At 40.5% G+C, this 26,419-nt stretch overlaps 1 protein-coding gene across 1 annotated transcript in view; it reads right to left on the bottom strand.

Moving 5' to 3' along the window:
* The window catches only part of ARNTL2 (aryl hydrocarbon receptor nuclear translocator like 2), a 53,108-nt gene extending 48,982 nt beyond the window's left edge, over window positions 1-4,126 (bottom strand). Inside the window, exons 1-2 of the mRNA XM_040233905.1 lie at window positions 3,948-4,126; window positions 1,043-1,144 (exon numbers count right to left, since the gene is read on the bottom strand). Of these exons, the coding sequence (XP_040089839.1) occupies window positions 1,043-1,144; window positions 3,948-4,126 (281 nt within the window). The remainder of the gene's footprint in view (window positions 1-1,042; window positions 1,145-3,947) is intronic.
* Window positions 4,127-26,419: the final 22,293 nt, after the last annotated feature.

Genomic DNA, 26,419 nt, shown 5'->3' with positions numbered 1-26,419 from the left:
GGAGCCTGGTGGCTACAGGCCATGGGGTTGCAAAGAGTTGGACATGACTGAGTGACTAACACTTTCATTTTAGTTTTCAGTTTCTTTAGTTCAGCAGACATTCATAACCTAGTCCAAGTTTATCCCTCAAGCCTCACAGCTCACCCACCTCCTGGTGTGTCCTCTGTTCTACTGTGACAATTACTTGTTTCCTGATCAGCAGTGCGCTGCTTCATACTCTGTGCTTCTGCAGAGCTGTTCCTACTGCCTGAAATACCTTCTCTACTTCTGCTCTGAATGGCTCATCCCTATTTTTCATTCAAAACTTAGCTACCATCAACATTTCCAGGAAGCTGTTCTTTACTTCTGATTTCATTATTATTTAAACACCCAATTTGCCTTGCTGCCATAATACCAAGGGTCCCTCTTATGGAAATTATCATGATATGTAATAATTCTTTGTATCATTCCCATTTGTACGAATTTATTGTGCCTTATATATGTCTTCCTCCTCACCTACTGGGTATCACATTCTTCAATTCAATTCAGTCGCTCACTCGTGTCTGACCCTTTGCGACCCCATGGACTGCAGCACGCAGTAGATATATTGTAGATACTCAATAAATGTTTAATGTAGATATCACATTGTAGATACTCAATAAATTTTTAATGATTGCATTCCAAGGAATCTTCATCAATGACCCTTTTAAAGAAGCAGCTCTCCATTCAAATCCAACAGTGCTGCAGAAAGGGTGAAACTTCTTGCACATTCTCTTCTGTTAAAAATATCCAGTGTTTGGAGGCTCCACCAATGAAATCAACCTCATGCCCTGAGTCTCTGGGAAGGATGCTGCACAGTCAGTACTTTGTAAAATTCATAAAGCACTTTGACATCCCTTATTTCATTAGAATGGAAAATGGTGAGATGAAAGAAGGATTGGGGGCAGAGTGAAGAAATTCTGGGATAGATAATGAGCAAATCAGAGGGTGTACACTCATTTTCTGCTGCCACTCTATGTGCTCTTCAAGTAGAGATTATGTCACGTGAGAGTCCAGTACTTACCTGCTGCAACTGAATGCTGACATTTCTACCCTTGTTGAAAGGAGACAGGTAAAGGGATTCTGAGAAAGTTTTTCCACTACTTTTTCTTTCATGATTCCTGACCTGGAAGGGAAGAGGCCTTCGGTCATCCCTACCAGATATGCTGGAAAATTGGACAGCATGGCTGTCTTCATGTGCTAGAAACACCCTCCCCTGTCCAGCTGCAGAGAGACAGGAAGTAGGGTGTAAATAGGAAACCACTACACTGACAATTAGGCATTCCAACTAGCTGGATAATGTCGGGCAAGGTACTTGATGTTTCTGAGTTGTAGCTGCTTCATTTTCTAAAATGTGTGTAATAAATAATCTTTAGGATTGCCTTCTACCAGAAAGCCATTATCCATCAATATATTGTCACTATGTTTTCTAGGGCTTCAAAATCAATGCAGATGGTGACTGCAGCCATGAAATTAAAAGATGCTTGCTCCTCGGAAGAAAATTTATGACAAACTTAGACAATATATTAAAAAGCAGAGACTTTGCCAACAAAGGTTCATATAGTCAAAGCTATTGTTTTTTTCCAGTAGTCATGCATGGATGTAACAGTTGGACCATAAAAGAAAGCTGAGCGCCAAAGAATTGATGCTTTTGAACTGTGGTGTTGGAGAAGACTCTTGAGAGTCCCTTGGACGGGAGATCCAACCAGTCAATCCTAAAGGAAATCCACCCTGAATATTCACTGGACGGACTGATGCTGAAGCTGAAACTCCAATACTTTGGCCACTTGATATAAAGAACTGACTCATTAGAAAAGACCTTGATGCTGGTAAAGATTGAAAGTAGGCAGAGAAGGGGGATGACAGGGAAGCCTGGCATGCTGCAGTCCATGGGGTCGCAAAGAGTCAAACACAACTGAGTGACTGAACTGAACTGATATTGAACTGGTATTTCTAGTATTTCCCTTGTCACTGCCCTCATTTTTCCATTCACTCTCAAAACCACTGGCTCAACCATGTCCCCTTGGGACATGTGTGACGCAAGTTCTATTGTGTGACTCTAGTTCTCACTTGAAAGTCATATTCTTATTTAAATATTGAGAAAGAACAATGGTACTTATGATTCTAAAGAAAGAAGAAAATAAAAAGGACTAACAGTCATTTCTAGCTCAAGGTGACTGAGGACTGCATGCATGCTAAGTCTCTCTAGTCATATCCGACTCTGCGGTGCTATGGACCATAGCCCACCCATCCCTCTGTCCATGGGATTCTCCAGGCTCCAAGAATACTGGAGTGGGTTTCCATTTCCTTCTCCAGGGGATCTTCCTGACCCAGGGATCGAACCTGCATCACTTACGTCTCCTGCACTGGCAGGCAGGTTCTTTTACCACTAGGACCACCTGGGAAGCCCAGAGCCACCTGGGAATGGGGCTACCACCTGATGATTAAGGATGCAGAACAGCAAACAGTTCTAGGTAGACTGTCACTTGGTCAACAGTAGTTATTTATAATCATCCACTTTATTGGAAGAGACTAAGAGAATACAGACAATCAAAAACAGTATATAATCTTTATATACTTTTATGTATACAATCTTTATATACATTTTATATGTGGCTTGGAAAGTGTGTTGGTCCTTACATTTGAATAACACTGATTCTGCCATCTTGGAAACTGAAGCTAAATTATAAAGTGTACTAGGGAGAACTGAGTTAAAAAGAGTTGGATATTTCATTACATCCTCATTTGGTCCCCTACTCAGGACTTTTCCAGTCATTCATGATGGAGAATGGTCATCAACTTTCACGTTCATGTAAAAAAGTACCAGCTTAAAATGAATTGCTGTGGATTGTTATATTTATCTTGCCCTGTTATTTTCACTATAAAAACCCTATGTTTGGGGAGATCATTAAAGAATATTTGAGACTGCAAGCTGCATTAGGCAACAAAATGAACAAGGAGATAGAAAGTATTCTCAACATTGATTTTATTATCTACTTAGCTTAATAAACATGGAAAACAAGAGTTTTAATTGATTAAAGTTGCCTCAGATAACCAAGGGTTGGTTGTTACATAAACGATGAGTAAATTAAGAAGCAAGTTGTGATTATTTTCACCCAAACATGCAAGATGTTTTCCTCAAGGTAAAGTATTTCAATTAGGAAGGCAAATATCTTAACTGTTAAGCAGATTAACCTCAAGTTCCTATGTCTTTCAGATCCCAGTTGACCTTCCTAGATAGCTAATAACCTTAAGAGTTGGATCAGTCAATGACAGAGGTAGCAGCCGGGTGGATAAGTAATCTACCCTGTCCAAATTTTTATTTACCATGTAATTTAAAGTAATAATTTAAAAGTAATCTTTTTCTAAAGAATATATATACACAATAGAATATTACTCAGGGATAAAAAAGAATGAAATAATGCATTCTGCTGATACATGGATGGACCTAGTGATGATCATACTAGCAAAGTAAGTCATAAAGAAAAAGACAAACACCACATAATATCACTTATTTGTGGAATGTAAATATGACACAAGTGAGCCTATCTACAAAACAGAAATAGACTCACAGCCATAGAGAACAGACTTGCAGTTGCCAAGGAGGGGGTGTGAATTGAGAATTTGGGACTAGCAGATGCAAACTACTATAGACAATCTAGAATGGATAAACAACAAGGTCGTATTGTACAGGTCAGCACAAGTATTTAACATCCATATATTAAACCATAATAGAAAAGAATATATATATATGTATCACTGAATCACTTGGCTATACACCAGACACTAACACAAAATTATAAACCAACTACACTTCAATTAAAAAAAATAAAAAGAAACAAAAGGTTTTAATTTGTTTAAAATGTAATCTTTTTCTTTTCTCCCTAGGGTTGAAGATTTCCTAGGGTTACAGGAACAAATTCACTTACTGCGATGGGTCTGAATCACTCCGTCTTCGTTTCCTTGGCAACTCTGTCACATGTGGGCTGAAGGTTCCAGTGGCTATTGGTTTAGTCCAGGGGCTTAGATGACTGGAAACCACGGAAGCAATGCACCGGTTCCCTTCCATCAGTACTTTACCTGTGAGACATAAACTGCAATAAAGCATCTGTTTGAAACATTAATTTTCACTTTATAGATCTATGTTACATATTTTAAATGGCTTTATACTTTGATATTTTAAAATACCAAGTAAAAATAAAATGGGGGACTTGTCTGGTGGTCCAGTGGTTGGCAATCCCCTGCCACATGCCGCAGTGCACACTACTTAGTGGCACAGCTAAGCTCATGTGCCACAACTGGGCCTCTGCTCCAGAGCCCACTTGCCACAGCTACTGACGCCCGTGTGCCCTACAGCAAGAGAAGCCACCCCAGTGAGGAGCCAGCACACAACTGGACCGGAGCTCCTGCTCACCTCAACCAGAGAAAGCTACAGGCAGCGATGCAGACCCAGTGCAGCCAAAATTAAATGACATGGAGTGGAAGACTAATTATACATCAAATACTAGCTAACAAACTATTGTTAGCCTGTAGCTTTATTTTCCCTGTCTAATTATAAAAAATATATATGGATATTGCGGGAAATATGAAAAACAAAAAGGTGGAATGGAAGGGGGAAATCCAAATTTCACCAACTAAAGGCAATGGCAACCCACTCCAGTGTTCTTGCTGGAGAATCCCAGGGACGGGGGAGCCTGGTGGGCTGCCGTCTATGGGGTCGCGCAGAGTTGGACACGGCCAAAGTGACTTAGCGGCAGCAGCAATGTTACTATTTAGAATGACTTCCTTTTAGAATTTTTTCTATAGTTGTTTTTATAGTAATTGAAATCATAGTGTATATTCTGCATTATTTACATATCATTATGATACTAACTTATCAGTGTTATCACAAATTCTCTATAGATGATTCTAATGACTGCATAATACGCTATCATGCAGCTGTGTCATAGCTACTTACCCACTCTTCTATTGTTGGAATCCAAGTTTGTTTCTATTTTTTTCCCCATCATAAATATGCAGTGTGCTTCTATCTATGTGTATAAAACTTTTAATCTACTGGCGAATTCTTTTCATCTTCTACTCATTTCTTGTGGATAGTATCCCAGAAATAGGTTAACAAGGTCACAGGACATGAATATATTTAGTCCTGAATTGACTAAAATTCAATTAAACCTGAACTGACTTAGAGGGAAATTTTAACCCTTAGTGCTTAAAAAAAAAGATTGAAATTTAATGAGCTAATCATTTATTTTAAGAAATCAGGCAAAGATTCCTAAAATAAATCTAAAGAATTAGGAGAAAGGAAATTGTTAAAATAACACTAGAAATACTGAATTAGAATACAAATTAGTACAGATCAAAAAAGCTAAACATAGGTTCTTCCAGATTGGAAACTCTAATAACCCTATGGCAAGACTTTTTTTTCAGTTCAGTTCAGTGGAATGGCAACCCACTTCAGTATTCTTGCCTGGGAAATCTCGTGGATAGAGGAGCCTGGAGGCTGCAGTCCATGGAGTTGCAGAGAGTCAGGCATGGATGAGTGACTAACACTTCTATTTTCATAGAAGAAGAAGGAATTCTTTGTCCCTCAACTCTTTTTATAAGGTTTACATAAATTTGATATTAAAATTTGACAGTAGCAGTACAAGATAGGATAACTATAGGCCTAATCTCATCTACGAACAAAGATATAAAAATCTTAACAAAATTTTAACAAAAACTCAGAAATGTACAAAAAGAATAACCCATCATGACCAAGATAGTTGTATCCCAGGAATGTAATACCAGTTTAATATTAGTAAATTAATGAATATAATTTACCACAATAAGAGCTCATTGAAAAAATATGATTATCTTAAAAGATTCAGAAATACTAATGAAAAAACATTGAAAAAACCTTTTTTACAATCAGAAACAAAAACATTAAACAAAACAACAACAAAAGAACATCTTTCAACACTGTATTATTAATAAAAGACCTGTCAGTGGAATAAGACAAGAAACTATACTTGAAGTATAAGAATTGGAAAGGAAGAAAAAATAATATCTTTATTGGGAAATGATAAGATTGAGAATATAGAAAACCCAAAATAATATAAATTATTAAAATTAGGGAGTGGATCAAGGTTGGCTGTATGTATATAAAGTCAATACACAAAATCAGTCTTTCTATTCACCAGTAACATACTATAAGAAAATGATACTTAAAAAATATAATTTACAATAACTTCAAAAAATATAGAGTACCTAAAGAACAAATGTACAAGAATAAATGTATAACCTAAATAAAAATGTATAAGGTCCTTCTGGAGAAACTTGTAAAAATTTATTTAAAACATTGAAAAAGATTCAAATAAATGGAAGAATACACCATGTTTATGGATGGAAGGCCTCAATATCTTAAATATTTCAATTCTCCTAAAATGGATGTGTAATTCCTCTCAAAATATTCTCTTTTTTGGTGGAACATCAAAAGCTGAATATAAAATATATATGGTAGTGCAATGACTTATGAACAGCCAAGGGAAATATGGGAGGACTGGGCCTCTCATATATCAAGCATTATAAAACTTAGGTAGTTAAGACAGGGTGGTATTGGTGTGGAGATATAGACAGACTGAAAGAAAACCATGCAGAGCCCAGACACATAAATATGGACATCTGCTAAATGTCAGAGGTGGAATTTCAAATCAGCATGAGGAGTCCAGCTTTTTAATAAATAACCCTGTGCCAACTTATTTTCTCTATGAAAAAGAATAAAGTCAGATCCCTTACCTTATGCCAAATATAAAAACCAAACCAAATATAAAAATTCAGTTCAACTAGATTAAAGACCTAAACATAAAAGGCCTTACAAATAGCTGTGAAAAGAAGAGAAGCGAAAAGCAAAGGAGAAACGGAAAGATATAAGCATCTGAATGCAGAGTTCCAAGAAATAGCAAGGAGAGATAAGAAAGCCTTCCTCAGCGATCAATGCAAAGAAATAGAGGAAAAGAACAGAATGGGAAAGACTAGAGATCTCTTCAAGAAAATTAGAGATACCAAGAGACCATTTCATGCAAAGATGGGCTCGATAAAGGACAGAAATGGTATGGACCTAACAGAAGCAGAAGATATTAAGAAGAGGTGGCAAGAATACACAGAAAAACTGTACAAAACAGATCTTCACGACCCAGATAATCACGATGGTGTGATCATTCATCTAGAGCCAGACATCCTGGAATGTGAAGTCAAGTGGGCCTCCAAAAACATCACTACGAACAAAGCTAGTGGAGGTGATGGAATTCCAGTTGAGCTATTTCAAATCCTGAAAGATGATGCTGTGAAAGTGCTGCACTCAATATGCCAGCAAATTTGGAAAACTCAGCAGTGGCCACAGGACTAGAAAAGGTCAGTTTTCATTCCAATCCCAAAGAAAGGCAATGCCAAAGAATGCTCAAACTACCACACAATTGCACTCATCTCACATGCTAGTAAAGTAATGCTCAAAATTCTCCAAGCCAGCCTTCAGCAATACATGAACCATGAAATTCCAGATGTTCAAGCTGGTTTTAGAAAAAGCAGAGGAACCCGAGATCAAATTGCCAACATCTGCTGGATCATGGAAAAAGCAAGAGAGTTCCAGAAAAACATCTATTTCTGCTTTATTGACTATGCCACAGCCTTTGACTGTGTGGCTCACAGGAAACTGTGGAAAATTCTAAACGAGATGGGAATACCAGACCACTTGACCTGCCTCTTGAGAAACCTATATGCAGGTCAGGAAGCAAAGTTAGAACTGGACATGGAACAACAGACTGGTTCCAAATAGGAAAAGGAGTATGTCAAGGCTGTATACTGTCACCCTGCTTATTAAACTTCTATGCAGAGTACATCATGAGAAATGCTGGACTGGAAGAAGCACAAGCTGGAATCAAGATTGCCAGGAGAAATATCAATAACCTCAGATATGCAGATGACACCACTCTTATGGCAGAAAGTGAAGAGGAACCAAAAAGCCTCTTGATGAAAGTGAAAGTAGAGAGTGAAAAAGTTGGCTTAAAGCTCAACATCCAGAAAATGAAGATCATGGCATCTGGTCCCATCACTTCATGGGAAATGGATGGGGAAACAGTGGAAACAGTGTCAGACTTTATTTTTTGGGGTTCCAAAATCACTGCAGATGGTGACTGCAGCCATGAAATTAAAAGACGCTTACTCCTTGGAAGAAAAGTTATGACCAACCTAGATAGTATATTCAAAAGCAGAGACATTACTTTGCCAACAAAGGTCCATCTAGTCAAGGCTACGGTTTTTCCAGTGGTCATGTATGGATGTGAGAGTTGGACTGTGAAGAAAGCTGAGTGCTGAAGAATTAATGCTTTTGAATTGTGGTGTTCTCTAGAGAAGACTCTTGAGAGTCCCTTGGACTGCAAGGAGATCCCACCAGTCCATTCTGAAGGAGATCAACCCTGGGATTTCTTTGGAAGGAATGATACTAAAGCTGAAACTTCAGTACTTTGGCCACCTCATGTGAAGAGTTGACTCATTGGAAAAGACTCTGATGCTGGGAGGGATTGGGGGCAGGAGGAGAAGGGGACGACAGAGGATGAGATGGCTGGATGGCATCACTGACTTGATGGACGTGAGTCTGAGTGAACTCCGGGAGTTGGTGATGGACAGGGAGGCCTGGTGTGCTGCGATTCATGGGGTCGCAGAGTCAGACACGATTGAGCGACTGAACTGAACTGAACTGTGGAAAGAATTTCCCAAACGTAAAATGTAAAAACAATAAAGGAAAAGACTGACTAAAATAGTCTTAAAATTAAGTTAATATTTTTCCAAAGGCACTATAAAGAGAAGGAAACCAGAAGTCACAAACTGGGAGAAGATATTTGCTACACATATAAACAATAAACGGTTACTATGTGGGCTGTATAAAGAATGCCATTGCATCAATAGGAAAAAGACCAATACAACAACCCAGCAGAAAACTGGAAAGACTTTAAGGGCACTTCATAAAAGAAATTCCAATTATCAATACAAAAATGAACAGATTTTCAATTTCATTAGTAATCAGGAAAATCCAAAGTAAACTCTAGTGACATCCTGCATACCCATCTAATGGCTGCAAATGAAAAGTTTAATGATACCACGTGTAAGCGAGAATGTAGAGCAATGGAAACAGAAATGGAAAGCTCTGTTGCTGGGAAAATAAATTGCTACAAGTATTTTGGAAACTATTTTTGCATTAGTTTTATTTTATTTTCACTAATAAAGTGAAACATATGCAAATAACATGGTTTAGAGTTTCATTCCTAAGTATATGGAGAAACTCTTATATATCTTACAATGGCAGTCTGCAACTATTTCTCCAGCAGACACTGTTTTCATGGAAGACAAGTTTTTCATGGACCATGGGTGAGGGGATGATTTCAGTATGATTTAAGCACATTACATTTCTTGTGCTCTTTATTTCTATTTTGCATCAATCTGAGGATATTCTGCCCTGACTTTAGGGTTAGGGTTCACACCCCTGTGAGAATCTAATGCTGCCCCTGACCTGACAGGGGGCAGAACTCAGGTGGTGATGCAAGGGTTGGGGAGGAGCTGTAAATACAGATGAAACTTTGCTCATTCCCCTGCCACCCTCCTCCTGCTGTGCAGCCCAAGGTGGGGGACCTCTATCTTAGGAGACATGTACAAGAAATACCTTCACAGCATGGCTTGCAACTGAACAACAAAAATGAATGAGAAAACTAGAAACTCTTTAATTTCCCTCAACAAATGGATAAACTGTTTATTCACTGGATAGAATACTAAGAGTAGTACAAACGAATGCAGTATATTCAGCATGGATGGATCTCAATAATGCTAGGGTTAAAAAGTGCCTATTAATTGGCCTCAGTTTTCTTTAAAACATCTTGTTTTCTTTCATCTTTATTGATATTTTTGAAGGGTAGTTATGCACTTTTTTCAAGAACACCAGAAAATTGATTCTGTGTCCTTCTCAGTACCAAGTGCTTTCACTTTAAATTTAATTGCTTCCGGTGCTTTTGGTTGCTTCATTAAGATCGTACTCTTTAGGATGTCAAATGGTGTTCAGCCCATGGAATCAATAAAAAAAAAGAGGCAGGGGAGAGATTTATGAGATCCTCTCTTTGGTTGTAAGCTCCAACACTGGAAGCTTTTAGTTTTCAGGACCATGTCATCTTTTCAGCTCCAAATCTTAGCACAGGGCCAGACATACAGTTTTTAGGGTTTGTTGAAGGAATGAATCACCTTTCATTTCATTACCCAGAGACATTCAAAAGAGAAACTGAAAGGGGTAGAAAGTTGGGATTCACAGATTCACATATTTGGGCTGCTGGGAATGATGAAATTCCCACAATAAAGAATATGCAATTTCCTTCGGTACCTACCTCACAAACAAGGAGGCCTACTCCCTACCATTATTTCATTTTTATCAATTTTTTTCCACAGAAGGAAAAAAATGCACCTGATTGTCTTCTGAAAGAAAAGACACTATGTGGCATGAGATTTGTCAATTGGAAGTAGCTTTCTGAAATAACAAGCAGTAGCTGTTTCACAGGTTTGTGCTAATTTGTTACAATGGAAACCAGATTCTGCTTCTTACCACTGACAAGTTACTGGAAGATGCTTAGTCACATAATAAAAATGAAATACTAATTGGCACTACAGGAAAAATACCAACTTGCTAGAAATATACAAATTGTGAAAAAGCTTTTACTAGGCAGAATAAAACACTGTATTATTTGACAATATTTATTAAGAGTTGGCCCAGGTAGACAATATGTCTAAAACGGTTAAGATTTAGTACCTGAGCTCAGGTCAGTTCAATCCAGTCACTCAGTCACATCCAACTCTTTGTGACCCCATGGACTGCAGCACGCCAGGCTTTCCTGTCCATCACCAACTCCCGGAGCTTGCTCAAACTCATGTCCATTGAGTCACTGATGCCATCCAACCATCTCATCCTCTGTTGTCCCCTTCTCCTCTTGCCTTCAATCTTTCCCAGCATTAGGGTCTTTTCCGAAGAGTCAGTTCTTCGCATCAGGTGGCCTGAGTATTGGAGTTTCAGCTTCAACAACAGTCCTTCCAAAGAACACCCAGGACTGATCTCCTTCAGAATGGACTGGGTGGATCTCCTTGCAGTCCAAAGGACTCTGAAGAGTCTTCTCCAACACCACAGTTCAAAAGCATCAATTCTTTGGCACTCAGCTTTCTTTATAGTCCAACTCTCACAACCATACATGACTACTGGAAAAATCATAGCTTTGACTAGATGGACCTTTGTTGGCAAAGTAATGTCTCTGCTTGTTAATATGCTCTCCAGCTTGGTCATAGATTTTCTTCCAAGGAGCAAGCATCTTTTAATTTCATGACTGCAGTCACCATCTGCAGTGATTTTGGAGCCCCCCAAAATAAAGTCTCTCTCTGTTTCCATTGTTTCCCCATCTATTTGCCATGAAGTGATTAGTTTTCTGAATGTTGAGTTTTAAGCCAAATATTTCACTCTCCTCTTTCACTTTCATCAGGAAGTTTATAATTCTGTATACATTTGTGCATATGCAGGTGTACAGACATTGAAACCAAATACAGAATGCATTAGATCTGTTCAGAGGTGCAAGTTTATGAGTTCATCCTACCAGAACACAGAAGGAAGGGCACTTAAGTCTGTTTTAGGCAGGGAGTAACATTTGAAAACATTTTTTGGATGGGTATTTTAGGCTAAGAGAACACGGTTAACAGGAAGTGAAACAAATATATTTAGTATAATTCTATGTTATCACTGGGCTTCCCTGGTGGCTCAGTGGTAAAGAATCCGCCTGCCAATGCAAGAGATGTGGGTTTGACTCCTGGGTTAGGAAGATCCCCTGGAGTAGGAAATGGCAACCCAATCGAGTACTCTTGCCTGGGAAATCCCATGGACAGAGGAGCCTGGCGGGCTACAGTCCACGGGGTCACGAAACAGTCAGATATGACTTAGCGGCTAAACAACAACAACACTATCATTAAAAATGACGTTTAGGTAATGTATCTGGAGAATATACCAAAGTCAAGTATTAGAAAATGCATCTGCTGATATGAGTCTGATCAGTAAAACTGGACTTTTTCAGAACAAATTTTACCTTCTCGTACATCAAACAAAATGCACACTAAATTGACAGAACACCTACCAGACCAAAAACCAGATACCTAATTATCATGGACCATCCAGAAATGCAGATTACCTAGAAAATTCACAGGAGGGATGAGTTTTAGATTCATTGATATTTCACGCAAGCCTATCAAGACATTTATCCACGAGTCCTTACTACACTTGGAAAAGGCAGGCAAGTAAGTGTTCCATGACTGCCTTTCCTGTGTTTCAATCCAAACAGCCAAATGAACCCTGAAGAAAAGCGATATTTAGCCAGACTGGTCTTAACTGAAGCCAGCAGAGTAGCTTGCTCAAAATGGGGGTGTTGAGATACCGCAGGCTAATCAGGTAATTTTCCAGATTTCCATCCAGTCTCTTAGACAGAATTTGTCAATAGAGCCTTCACAGTTCAAACACCCCTACTCCTTTTGAAGAGTACTCAATTACGGACCCCAATACATGCCTTCCTATTCAGGAAGAACTGTACCTGTGATGACTTTTTCCACAATCTCAGCCTCAGCCACCATGGAAGAGGAAGAAAATCTGACCTCTGATTCTGACCATTTCTACATGGGTCTACCTACAGGAAGAAAAATGAAGGAAACCACACTGACACACCCAGACAAGGCCTTCTGATGCAGACACTTTGCATTCAGAAATAAACTGGTGCCCTGTTTTACATGTCCAAAAATCGGCATTGAAGGTCTCTCCCTATGATGGCATGTTGCGCCACTGACACCTCCACTCTTCTTCTGCTTATTGAAACATGTGACACCTTTGGCAAGTGGGTGAAGTTTCAGGGGTTGATTGAAGCTGCGGTTATAAGAAGTAATTTATTTTCTTCAAGCTCTATCCAGTTGCCGCACTTGAAGAAAGCTCTGCATGGTTAGGTAAGTGCTAGTCGCTCATTTGTGTCCAACTCTTTGTGATCCCACAGACTGTAGCCTGCCAGGCTCCTCTGTCCATGAAATTCTCCAGGCAAGAATACTGGAGTGGGTTGCCATTTCCTTCTCCAGGGCTCCTATAAGGGAAAATAGAACTGGATGCCTCATGTCCAAGGGAGCCCCGAGGCCTGTTCATTATCAGAGTGTTCCTCTCCTTTGTAAAGCATTTCTGACTGCCAGATTGTTTAATTGTGAGACATTCAGGGACCATTGCTCTTCTGATCTTATCATATCTAATATGCACCTCAAAGATCTTTCCTTTGGGATAGATGAAATTTAATCTAAAGTCAGGGGTGCTGGAATTTTAACCTGACCTGTGGAGCAGAGAGGTCGAAAATGCTTAACTCTTGCTTGATACCCACATTGCCTGACTTCCTGGGAGTCTGTCTGGCCCCTTTCCATAAACAGTTTTTTTTTTCAATCCTTGTAGCTCTTCAGCAGAAACTTATTACACTATCATCATAAGAGAAGTTGGAGAGTCACAGCTTCAGCTATTCTGACAGGCTTCCAAAACTGAAGGCTTTGATCTCCATCACGCAGAGAATCTCAGAAGCATCTCTCCCTTTCCTGCTACCCCACCTCATACAGAGCTCCGAGGAGCTCCTCAGAGTGAGCTCCTTCTCAGATAATGGGCACTCTCTACTTAGCTCATTAACAGGCAATGTGAGGCAGTTATAAGAGGATACAATTCTTCCGTAGCACCTACTTAGATGCTGTTCTAGAGTGAATGCATCCTACAAAATTCATATGATAAAATCTAATCCACAATGTGATTATATTTGGAGATGGGGCCTTTGGGTGGAGCCACTCAAAGATCCTGAGAGTGGAGCTCGCAAGATGGGGATTGTTGTTGTTCAGTCACTAAGTCGTGTCCAACTCTTTGCGACCCCATGGACTGCAGCACGCCAGGCTTCCCTGTCCTTCACTATCTCTCAGAGTTTGCTCAAACTCATGTCCACTGAGTCGACGATGCCATCAAACCACCTAATTCTATGTCACCCTCTTCTCCTCCTGTCCTCAATCTTTCCCAGCATCAGGGTCTTTTCCAATGAGTCAGCACGTCATATCAGGTGGCCGAAGTATTAGAGATTCAGCTTCAGCATCAGTCCTTTCAATGAAATTCAACTAGGATTGACTGGTTTGATCTCCTTGCTGTCCAAGGGACTTTCAAGAGTCTTCTCCAACACCACAATTCAAAAGCATCAATTCTTCAATGCTCAGCCTTTTCTATGGTTCAACCTAAACAGGGTACTAAAAAGCAGAGACATCACTTTGCCGACAAAGGTCTATATAGTCAGAGCTATGGTTTTTTCAGTAGTCATGTACAGATTTGAGAGTTGGACTGTAACAAATGGGAGTGGTGCTGTTATCAGAAGAAGCTGGAGAGCTGGCTCGCTGTCTTTCTGAGGAGACAACAAGAAGCTGGCCAGCTGCCCCACCACAGCACTGTCTCCAAAACCCAACCACACGGGAACCCTGACCTCAGACTTCCAGCCCACAGACCATGAGAAATAAATTTCTGTTGTTGACAAAAAATAAAATAAAAATGATGTTTATGAGCTTTATAAATATGGAAAATGTTTATGTGCTGTTTAATTTAAAAAGCATCATGAAAGACACAGAGACTACATAAAATCAAGAAACAAAGATAACTATTGGGTTGACTAAAACATTCATTCGAATTTTTCCATAACATCAGATGGAAAGCCCCGAATGAACTTTTTGGCCAACCCAATATTTTCAGGGGAGAAAAAATCTAGAAGGAAACACAGTGAAAAATTTTCAATTATTTTGTCTGACTGGCCAATCAAAGCTCTTTTTTCCTTTCTACTTTCCTGCATTGTTCTAAATTCTACAAGTATCATGTCTTATTCTTATAAGACATACATACAGCTCAGAAAGAAAAAAGAAAAGAGATTTTTTTTCTCTCTCAGAAAAAATAAGAGAGAGATAAGAAAGCCTTTTAAGTGAACAATGCAAAGAAATAGAGGAAAAGAATAGAAGGGGAAAGACTAGAGATCTCTTCAAGAAAATTAGAGATACCAAGGGAACATTTCATGCAAAGATGGGCTAGATAAAGGAGAGAAATGGTATGGACCTAACAGAAGCAGAAGACATTAAGAAGAGGTGGCAAGAATACATAGAAGAACTATACAAAAAAGATCTTCATGACCAGATAACCTGATGGTGTGATCACTCACCTAGAGCCAGGCATCTTGGAGTGTGGAGTCAAGTGGGCCTTAGGAAGCATCACTATGAACAAAGCTAGTGGAGGTGATGGAATTCCAGTTGAGCTATTTCAAATCCTAAAAGATGATGCTATGAAAGTACTGCACTCAACATGCCAGCAAATTTGGAAACTCAGCAGTGGCCACAGGACTGGAAAAGGTCAATTTTCATTCCAGTCCCAAAGAAGGCTAATGCCAAAGAATGTTCAAGCTACCACCCAATTGCACTCATTTCACATGCTAGCAAAGTAATGCTCAAAATCCTTCAAGCTAGGCTTCAGCAGTATGTGAACCAAGAACTTCCAGTTTACAAGCTGGGTTCAGAAAAGGCAGAGGAACGAGAGATCAAATTGCCAGCATCTTTTGTATCATAGAGAAAGTAAGAGAGTTTCAGAAAAACATTGACTATGCTAAAGCCTTTGACTGTGTAGATCACAACAAACTGTAGAAAATTCTTAAGAGATGAGAATCTCAGTAGGCAGATCACCTTCCCTGCCCACTGAGAAACCTGTATGCAGGTCAAGAACCAACAGTTAAAACCTGACATGGAACAACAGACTGGTTCCAAATAGGAAAAGGAGTACCTCAAGGCTCTTGAGGTTGTCATCCTGCTAATTTAATGTATATGCAGAGTACATCATGTGAAATGCCAGGCTGGATGAAGCACAATCTAAAATCATGATTGCCAGGAGAAATATCAATAACCTCAGATACATAGATGACACCACCCTTAGAGCAGAAAGCAAAGAGGAATTAAAGAGTCTCTTGATGAAGGTGAAAGAGGAAAGTGAAAAATCTGGCTTAAAGCTCAACATTCAAAAATCTAAGATCATGGCATCCAGTCCTATCACTTCATGGCAAGTAGATGGGGAAACAATAGGAAAAGTGACAGATTTCATTTTCTTGGGCTTCAAAATCACTACAGATGGTGACTGCAGCCATGAAATTAAAAGACACTTGCTCTTTGGAAGAAAAGCAATGACAAACCTAGATAATGTATTAAAAAGCAGAGATAGTACTTTGCCTACAAAGGTCTGTATAGGCAAAACTATAAGCCCTGGAGGAGGAAATGGCAACCCACTCCTGATACTTGCTTGGAGAATGCCATGGACAGAGGAGTCTGGCGGGCTACTGCATAGGGTCAGCAAAGAGCTAGTGACATGACTGAAGCGACTTAGCAAGCATTTCCAGTAGTCTTGTACAGATATGAGAGCTGGACAATAAAAATGGCTGAGCACTGAAGAACTGATGCCTTTAAACTGTGGTGCTGGAGAAGACTCTTGAGAGTCCCTTGGACAGCAAAGAGATCAAACCAGTCAATCCTGAAAGAAATCAGTGGAAGGACTGATGATGAAGCTGAAGCTCCAATACTTTGGCCAATACTGATGTGAAGAGCCAACTCATTGGAAAAGAGCCTGATCTGGAAAAATTGAAGGCAGGAAGAGAAGGGGACAACAGAGAATGAGACGGTTAGATGGCATCACTGACTCAATGAGTTTGAGCAAACTCCAGGAGACGGTTAAGGACAGGGAAGTCTGGCATGCTGCAGTCCATGGAGTCACAAAGATTGAGTTGGACACAACTGAACTACTGAACAACAACTGGAAAACAGTAAGTAGCTCAATATGGCTGGATATAGCGTGAAACAGGAGATCAAGCTGGAAGAATAGACTGTGTTAGTTTGTTGGGGGGCTTGGATGTCTCACTAAGCAGTTTGAGTTTGATTTCCAGGTACCAGAGAGCTAGTGAAGTTTCCTAGCACTGCATCTCAGTCCCCTACATTTCTTGGCTAGTTATCACTAAAGCAGGAGGCACATCTGCACTGTTTTCCAGGAACTAGCTTCCCATTATAAGCTATAAGTTTCCTCTTAATGCATTCCACATTTGCCCAACCTGAATGGCTCACTTCTTACATGGGTTCCTATTTATTTCTGTAATGAAGATTGTACTCAAAGCTATTCCAGCCTGGCTAGGAAAAGGCTTTGCTGCCAAGCATGGACAGGGAAAACCAACAACTTTTCACATGGGAATTAGGGCCCCACCTAACAACGATACAACATCAACGTATCACAGAAAAATTAACTTCTCCTACATAAACTAGAGGGAGGAAATTCTATTCCTTTGGCCTTGACTTCAAAAGTAGCAAGATGTCTAAAAGCTGGAGAACCAAAGCAGAGAAAAGAGGTGGCTTTACTGGCCCAAGATCAGTCAGTTGCTAGGGAGTTATGCAGAAAGTCAAGAAAAGGAATAAGTAATATCTACAGCATTCAGCAATTGACTGTTGAACAACATAGGCTTGAAATGCAGAGGTTTACTTATACTCAGATTTCTTTCACTGAAGACATACCAGGGTACTAAACAGTCTGCAGTTGGCTGAATCCATGGATGCAGAACCATGGATACAGAGAGCAGACTATAAAGTTACACATGGATTTTTTTATTGTATTGAGGGTCAATGCTCCAACCCTCGCTGTTATTCAAGGGACAACAGTAGTAAAATAGTGCCTCACAGAGTACATGATGGGTAAGAAAGAAAGACACCAGAAGAGGTTGAAAGAACAGGCAGGTGGCTAGAATGTTTGTGTACAAGACCATGGTCAGCAGGGAAAAGTTCAGAGGTAAAGCGTTTGCAGCGGATTCAAGGGCCGAGTAAGAGGTGCCCAGGGATCGCCCAGGTGGTGCACTGGTAAAGAATCCACCTGTCAATGCAGGAGATGCGGGAAGATCCCCTGGAGTGGGAAATGGCAACCCACTTCCGTATTCTTGCCTGGGAAATCTCATGGACAGAGGAGACTGGTGGTCTTCAAGCCGTGAGGTCACAAAAGAGTTGGACATGACTGAGCACAAATACACACACAAGATGTTCCCAAGGAGGCACTTCAGTGCAGTGAAGACGAGGTGTGTTGGGAAAGAGAAGAAAGACCAAAGTCGCCCAGCATGGCATTGGGGGATGGCAGTAGAGGAAACATCAGAACACAAGGGGCAGCCTCCTGGGGGAGGGGGTTAAAATAAGGAGAGAAGATGGCTGAATAAACAGAAAGCCTAAATGAAGGTACAGGCATACCTCATTTTATTCCACTTTCCAGATCTTGTGTTGTTTTTGTTTGTTTGTTTTACAAATTGAAGGTCTGTGGCAACCTTGAATGGGCAAGTCTATCAACACCATTTTTCCAATAGCTCATTTCATGTCCCTGCATCACATTTTTAGTAATTCTCACAATATTTCAAACTTTTTCATTATTATTAAATTTGTCACAGTGCTCTGTGATCAGGATCTTTGACGTTGCTATTGCAAGATCGTGACTCACTGAAGGACCAGATGATGGTTAGTATTTTTTTAATAAAGTGTTTCAAAATTAAGGTATGTACATATTTTTAGACATACTGCTATTGTACACTTAGATTACAGTAGAGTATAAATATAACTTTTCTATGCACTGGGAATACCTGGCTGGAATTACTGGCTCAGACAGTAAAGACTGCCTGTAATGCAGTCTTTAATGGAGACCTGGCTATAATGGAGACCTGGGTTCAATCCCTGGGTTGGGAAGATCCCCTGGAGAGGGGAATGGCAACCCACTCCAGTATTCTTGCCTGGAGAATTCCTATGCACAGAGGAGCCTGGCAAGCTACATGGGCTTGCAAACAGTTGGACATGACTGAGTGACTAACACACACACACATGCGTACACCCACTGGGAAACCAACGAATTCGTGTGACACATTTTATTGTGATATTTTGCATAAAGCGATAATGCAGCGGTCTGGAACGAAACCTGCAATATCTCTGAGGCATGCCTCTCAGTAAGTGACAATGGGGAACAACATCAGGAAATAGCAGTGAGCCTCAGACAAATGCCAACTTCACTTTCTACTTCTGAAATACACGAGAGTCATTAGCTTCCACAAACCAATTGACAAATGGTCAATTCCTTCAAGTTTGGCCTGACCACAATACAGATCACCTCAGAATTACTGCACTGAAAAATGAGGAAATTTCCCCCCTATCAAAATGACTTATTCTAATAAATTACTATACCCACAAGAGAGCCTTGAAGAAGCAAAAGAGGTGCAAAGAGAGACCCTCTTAACAGTTTCATATACTTCTGGTGAAAAGGATGACTGGCATAACATTTCTAAAAGGAAATTTGGAAAACTGTACCAAGGGAAACAGATATTTATATCCTTTGGCCCATATATTCTACTTCTTTGAGTTTATCCTAAAAATATTAAAGACATACATAAAAGCTTTTGTACATGGAAATGAATTAAAATATTTCAACAGTGTATATATGAAAGCAACCTAAAGGTGTCAACAAACAAGGGAACAACTTCAAAACCAGAGTGTAACCCTGTGACGGACCACACTGGAGCTTTTACATACAATGTTTTCTAAGTATTTATGAAATGGCAAATGCTACGCATTATTGCCATTGTGCTAAGTCACTTCAGTCGTGTCCAATTCTTTGCGACCCTATGGACTGTAACACATCAGGCTCCTCTGTCCTTGGGATTCTCCAGGCAAGAGTAGTTGAGTGGGTTGCCATACCCTCCTCCTGACCTTCAGGGATCTTCCTGACCTTCAGATCAAACCCGCATCTCTTAGGTCTCCCGCATTGACAGGCAGGTTCTTTACCATGAGTGCCACCTGGGTAGCCCCAGTATATGCTATACAAAATACTACATTTTGCATGACTTTTTGGGTTCTTTATTGCCTAAAAAAAAGTATATGAATAGAAGATTTGAGGTATACTAAGGCCAAAAGATGAGAAGATAATTGCCAACAAAAAGGTAGACTGCTGCTCACAGTTCCTAAGAGGAAGGGGCATGCCAGGCCACATGGGGCAGCACCAGGGCCAATCAAGAAGCAGAGAGAGGGGGTAGTTTGTGGGCAAATGTCTCTACTGTGGTTTCTATGGGAGGGAATGGGCAAGACAGGCTGAGCACTATGAGGACTGGCTAGTTTGAATGACTTCAGCAGCCCATGGAGCATCGGGGATATACCCAGCTGTCTGGTACCTGGCCCAGGGGCATTCAGGATGGGTGGATAGCAGGCCAGTGTGTGAGATCCTAATAGAGGAGGTGGCTGGGGTGTGGGCTCTGAATTGGCTGGTCTGTGTTTGAAAAGTGCACTCACAGGTAAGTTCTTGACTCTCAATGGGCTCATCCTGGCAGGGGCAGCCCCTCCAGCATCAGCAACGCCCCAGATGTCAAGGCATCAGAATACAGAAAATAAAGAATATGTGAGCGTGTTTATTTTCCTTCATTTAAAATTGTTTAAAAATTAAACATTTCCAATTTTCTACAATTAACTCATATTATTTTTTAATTTAGAAAAAGTAAATATTCCCCCCAAGGTTCTCTGTTATTCATAAGCCTTGGGTATTTCTTTGAAAGGATAAATATATACCACTATTTGAAGAGTAATGTATGCAGCCCTTCTTATACTGTTTTTTAAAACCAAAGAGTGAATACAGACTGCTGACACCACTAATTTGGTGCTGCTGAAGATATGAGAAGGTACTAAGCCACTTACAAGGCACATTTCAATGTTTTCCTAAAGAGAAGGAGCAGGGAGTTTCTAATCAAATATATAGGAGTTCAGATTGACCCTTGTCCTGAACTGTGGGTGAAAGAGAGGTCTACCGGCAAAGTGCTTAAGAAAGAGTTAAGAAGAAACTTTCCGCAAGTGTTATTTGCCTATAGAGGATTCCCTTTGTTGCAGAGGTGGAGAGGGCAGTTAACTATTGATTTCACACAGTGGCGGCCACGTTGGATGACTGATTGAAAGCATCCATCAGGTGCCATGTTTAATGCTTCGGGAAGAACTGTGACACCACAGCGTTCATAAAGGGTTATTGTTGGTGGCAGAGAACAGCCCCCAGTCTGCCAAAAGCACTGCTTCTCTTTATTATTATTATTTTTAAGTTGTCCGTTGCTGCAGGGAGCTTTCTCTAGTTGCAGCAAGTTTCTTCATTGTGGTGCATGGGCTTCTCATTGCAGTGGTTTCTCTCTTTGTGGAGCACAGGCTTTAGGTACATGGGCTTCAGTGACTGTAGCATGCAGGTTCAGTAGTTATGACGCATGGGCTTAGCTGCTCTGCAGCATGTGAAATCTTCTCTGACAAGGGTTTGAACTCATGTCCCCTGCATTAGCAGGCAGATTCTTATCCACTGGACCACCAGGGAAGTCCAACACTGCTTCTTCATGGGGAGAGACTAAGTGACCTGACTAACTGTACTGGTTTCTGAGGACTCTTCTAAGCGAAGAACTTCCTGACTGTGTGGACTTCATGGAGCCCAGCACAAGTTCAGCCCCCACTGCAATAACACTGTTCCCCACACAAGGGCAACCCATCACCTTCACCAACCATGGGACTGAATAGCCATGAGCTGGTACCAGGCACAGCAAGGGCACTTCGGTCCAAGCCCCCCCAGCTCACTGTGTGCCTCTGGGTGAGTGGTTTACTCTTTCCGTGGATTGCTCATCTACAGAAAAGAGATTATGATACAGACTAGAGTTACCTCACAGAGCTTTAATTTAAAAAAAAAAAGGAGATAAATATAGAAGCCTCTTGGAATCTATAAAGTTTTGCTGGACAGATAGTAGGTAGGACATTAATTACTTATCTGAATTGGGTATAATGGGCTTATGGCCAAAGGGACACAAAAAAGCATCTCTCTTTACCCTCACACAAATGGTCAGATTGAATGATTATGTAACTGTAAAGATGACTGAGGTCTGAGTCAAATTCAGGGGCAGCTGCAGAGCTATTAGGAGATTAAATCAGAGGTACTGTATCAGATAATTCAGGTTTCTGCATGAAAACCCTCTTATAATTAGTAAACAAACAATTTCTCCTACCCCTTCTGAAGAAGGTAATGTGAGACACTGATCAACGACCAAACACATATTCAAAACTGTGATTTTGCTATGAAAACTTTTTTTCATAGCAAAAAAGCAGAGCACTATGAGACTACTCAATATGAAGTCCCCTAGCAGTATGATCACTGCCCAATACCTTGAGTATTCCATTCCATTGCTCAAAATTCAACTGTGGCTCCCCACTGAATTTTCTTAACTGAAGTATAGTTGATTTACAATGTTGTGTTAGTTTCAGGTGTATAGCTCCCCACCAAATTTAAGATGACATGAAATGACAGTGCCTATGAGCCAGATTCCATGCCACTCTCTTATTCATGACCCAGGCAGCAGCCACAGGGTGCCAAGTGACAGTCCCCAGTCATGTCACATTGCTCCCTGGCTCTCTTCTCCAGGCATGCCCATAACTGGAAATGCCTGTCATCCAGGAGCACCTTGTAACTGACACCATCATTGAGCTGACCCCACTTCACTGTAATTATCTCATCACCAGTCCATCTATCTCACCAGACATAGCTCCTTGAGGCCAGAGACCATGTTCGTATTAGTTTAACATAATCCTTGATATACCACCCACATTCAACAATTGAGGAAATGATGGAATATTCTATTGCTAGTATCAGGTCAAATCCTTACCTATTTGGAAAACATTAGGTCTCTATTTCCTTCTATTTACTAAAATTCATCTGTGCTGGATGAATGAGTTAAGTGTAGGAAAATAAAATCTTAAAAGTATAAAATAAAATATGTGGACGTATAAATAATTTTAAAGTGAAGACTTTCAAAGTACGATGTCAAATGTAAAAACTGGGAAGGAAATGACTACATTGAAAAGTTAAAATTTCTATATATCAAAACCACCATAAAATTAAGATATGAAAAAACCAGGAAAATGTTTCCCATGCCCTTCCCTCTACCCCAATTCAAGGCAAATGTGACTTGCTTTTAGTCTTTAACCATTTGTCTGCATTGTCTAGACTTCATACAAATAGAATCACATGACATATTCTTTTGAGTTGGGCTTCTTTTCCTCACAATGTTTTGAGATTCATCCATGTTGTTGTATGGTCTTATTGTTGATGTATGTTCTATTGAGTTGGCATCATATTTTGTTTATCCATTTAATTCATTTGTTGATGAACACTTGGCTTATTTCCAATTGGAGGCTATTATAAATAAGGCTGCTACAAACATTTGTGTACCAGTCTTTGTGTAGGCAATGTTTTCATTTATCTTGGGTAAATTCACAGACATAGGATGACTAGGTTGCAAAGTAGGTACATGTTTTGGGGAAAACTGCCAAACTGTGTCCCTAAGTGGTTGTGCTTTTCACATTTCCACCAGTATCAGTCTGACTTTCAGCTGGTCCAGTCTCACCAACAATTGGCACCTTTTAAACTATCCATTCTGAAGAACAGGTTGTGCAATGAATTACAGTTATCCGTGTACTTTCATGACATTTTTATTATTTGAAAAGTCTACTTCTTGGAAGGCCAAAAAGTCTCTCTACAATTTCTATCCATCATCTCCATGTCTGATAAGTCTAATAAATTTCAGTTCAGTTGTATACTTATTATTGTGCGAGACACTGCATTAGAAGCTAGAGAGGATGCAAGGATAAGTATGACATGCCATTCACCCTCAGAGTTCAGACAGATAAGAATATGCATGCTAAGTCACTTCAGTCATGTCTGACTCTTTGTGACCCTAAGGACTGTATCCCGCCAGGTTCTTCTGTCCATGGGATTCTCCAGGCAAGAATACTGGAGTGGATTGCCATGCTCTCCTCCAGGGGATCTTCCCAACTCAAGGACTGAACCCACATCTGTTATGTGTCCCCTTCATTGGCATGCAGGTTCTTTATCACTAGTGCTACCTGGGAAGCCCAGGGAGTATAGACATAACCCCACTGCAAGGTAGACTGGAAAGTGTCTTTCGAGAAATCTGGGTCACAGCACTCCGTAAAGGCTTCAGGAAGGAGGTGGCAGCTTAGACAATCTGTATGGAGAATGGCTGGTTGCTTTAGTCACTAAGTCATGTCCAACTCTTACAACCCCATGGACACAAGGCTGTAGCCAGGCTTCTCTGCCCACGGGATTCTCCAGGCAAGAATACTGGGGTGGCTTGCCATTTCCTTCTCCAAGTGTATAGAGCGTAGAACTCTTCAAACTTTGATGGCTAACCATAATATAGACACTTTTGTCCTAAATCCTTCTCTCATCTAAACCAAACCATGTGATCCTTTCAAACATTACCCATAGGTTGCCTTATCACTAGCTAGCTCTCTTCTGAATATACTTTGGTTAAAAATACTTTGACGTGTGGTGTGATTGGTATTCAACATCCAAGAGCTGTCTAGTCCACAGTGAGGAGAACAGAACTTTGATGGATAAGGTTCTGATTATACTCTCACTATTTATAAGACTGCGTTAGCTTTTAGTTTACATATTGGGCCTTCACTTTAAACTGTTGATTCATTTGTTTATGTAACTTTAGAACTGTAACTGACATGAGAGATGATCCTGTATAGCTCCCTCTTTTTCCAAGAAAGAAACAGAGTCTCATAGTTGATTCAGTTCCTTGCCCTTTATCATACAGCCACACATTGATGTAGGAGGGGCTCCTGACTCCCAATAGGGCTTTTTTGGAGTAAACCTAAACTTGTCTTTTCTACAGGCTGTTGTTAAGTCACATCTTTATCATTTTAAAGACGTACCTTTTGTTTTACACTTAGATGCTGGCCCTTTTTTTGGCTAAGTTTCATCTTTGATATCACCCTATCAACATCTTTTTGGATTCAGATTCTATCTACCAGATTGACTAAGCCTCCTCAAAATATGCCATCTGCAAAAGTGACCAGCATGACATTTACGTTTTCAAACCAAATGTCTGGCTGGTGTGTTGAGCAAAAAAAAGGGAGGGAGAGAGGAGGGAGTTATTCACTGTGACCAAATACAGCATAGGCGAAGTGAAGTGAAGTGAACTCACTCAGTTGTGTCCAACTCTTTGGGACCCCATGGACTGTAGCCTACCAGGCTCCTCTCTCCAAGGGATTCTCCCTCCATGTGATTTTCCAGGCAAGAGTACTGGAGTGGGTTGCCATTTCCTTCTCCAGGGGATCTTCCTGACCTAGGGATTGAACCCGGATCTCCCGCATTCCAGGCAAATGCTTAACCTCTGAGCCACCAGAGAAGAGTTGTAAAGTGAGACCCAAGTCAGAGTCACAGAGGTGAGCACAAGGTTGACACTAGGGAAGAGAGAGGAATGCTATAATGGGCTCGGACAACCACTCAGCTAATAGGAGAAAGGATCCTCTTTAGGGTGGAGAAGCAGTCTGGGAGCAGGATAGTGAACAAAGCAAGGGTGTCAGGGAGCTGTGGGGATTAAGTTGTGTTCATTGCATGGGCTATCTTGAGCCTTCTGGCTTAAAATGGGCCAAAGGGGAATCTGGTTTCCCACATGACAAATCCCTCCCACTAGGAAGGAGGGGCCGAGGCTCTCCCAGACCTGCTCTGCACAAAAGGCATTTATATTCCAGAGCACGTGTGAGGTGAGACATGAATTTGCTTACACCATTCCCAGCAGACTAGGTACTAAAAATGGCTTTACTATAAGAAGGTGTCCTGGATTTCCTGCAAGGTTCTCCATATCTGATCATGAGGGTATGGCCTTCAGGGTGGAACACAAACCAATTGCATGGGTGTGAATGGGAGAAGCAAGATACAGAGGGATAGAAACTTTAGAGCTTCCAAACCTTAGAATGAACCCCAAAACCAGTTCCCCAGTTTGCAGCACAGTAGGTACAACAGGTAGAAAGGGCATGGAAGGAGAAGAGCTAGTCTAGTCCCTATTGGGCTAGTCACCTGATGAGCAGAACCTGTCAGCTGTGATCCCAAGACATCCGCATATCATGCCATCAGTACACATTCATCAAGCTACTACAAAGCAGACACCATGCTCTAGAGGCTGAATACATGGTGACCAGACTTCCTCCTCATGGAATTGGAAATTTAATCAGTCCTCCTGTGTATTTTGGGGTTCAACTGGTGTTAACCAGCTTGAGTGCCGCTGGTGGTACAGTGAAATGGAGAAAAAGGACAAACTATTGGGAAAAGGTATCATTTATGAATTTCAGTGAGTAAAATCTGGTACATGATCTTAAAGTGTTGAGGTATGTAGCCCACTCACTTTCTGGATGACATTCA

The sequence above is a fragment of the Oryx dammah genome, unplaced genomic scaffold (assembly GCF_014754425.2).
Source record: "Oryx dammah isolate SB20612 unplaced genomic scaffold, SCBI_Odam_1.1 HiC_scaffold_29, whole genome shotgun sequence".
Classification (NCBI taxonomy): domain Eukaryota; kingdom Metazoa; phylum Chordata; class Mammalia; order Artiodactyla; family Bovidae; genus Oryx; species Oryx dammah.
This window is presented reverse-complemented; position numbering and strand designations above follow the sequence as displayed.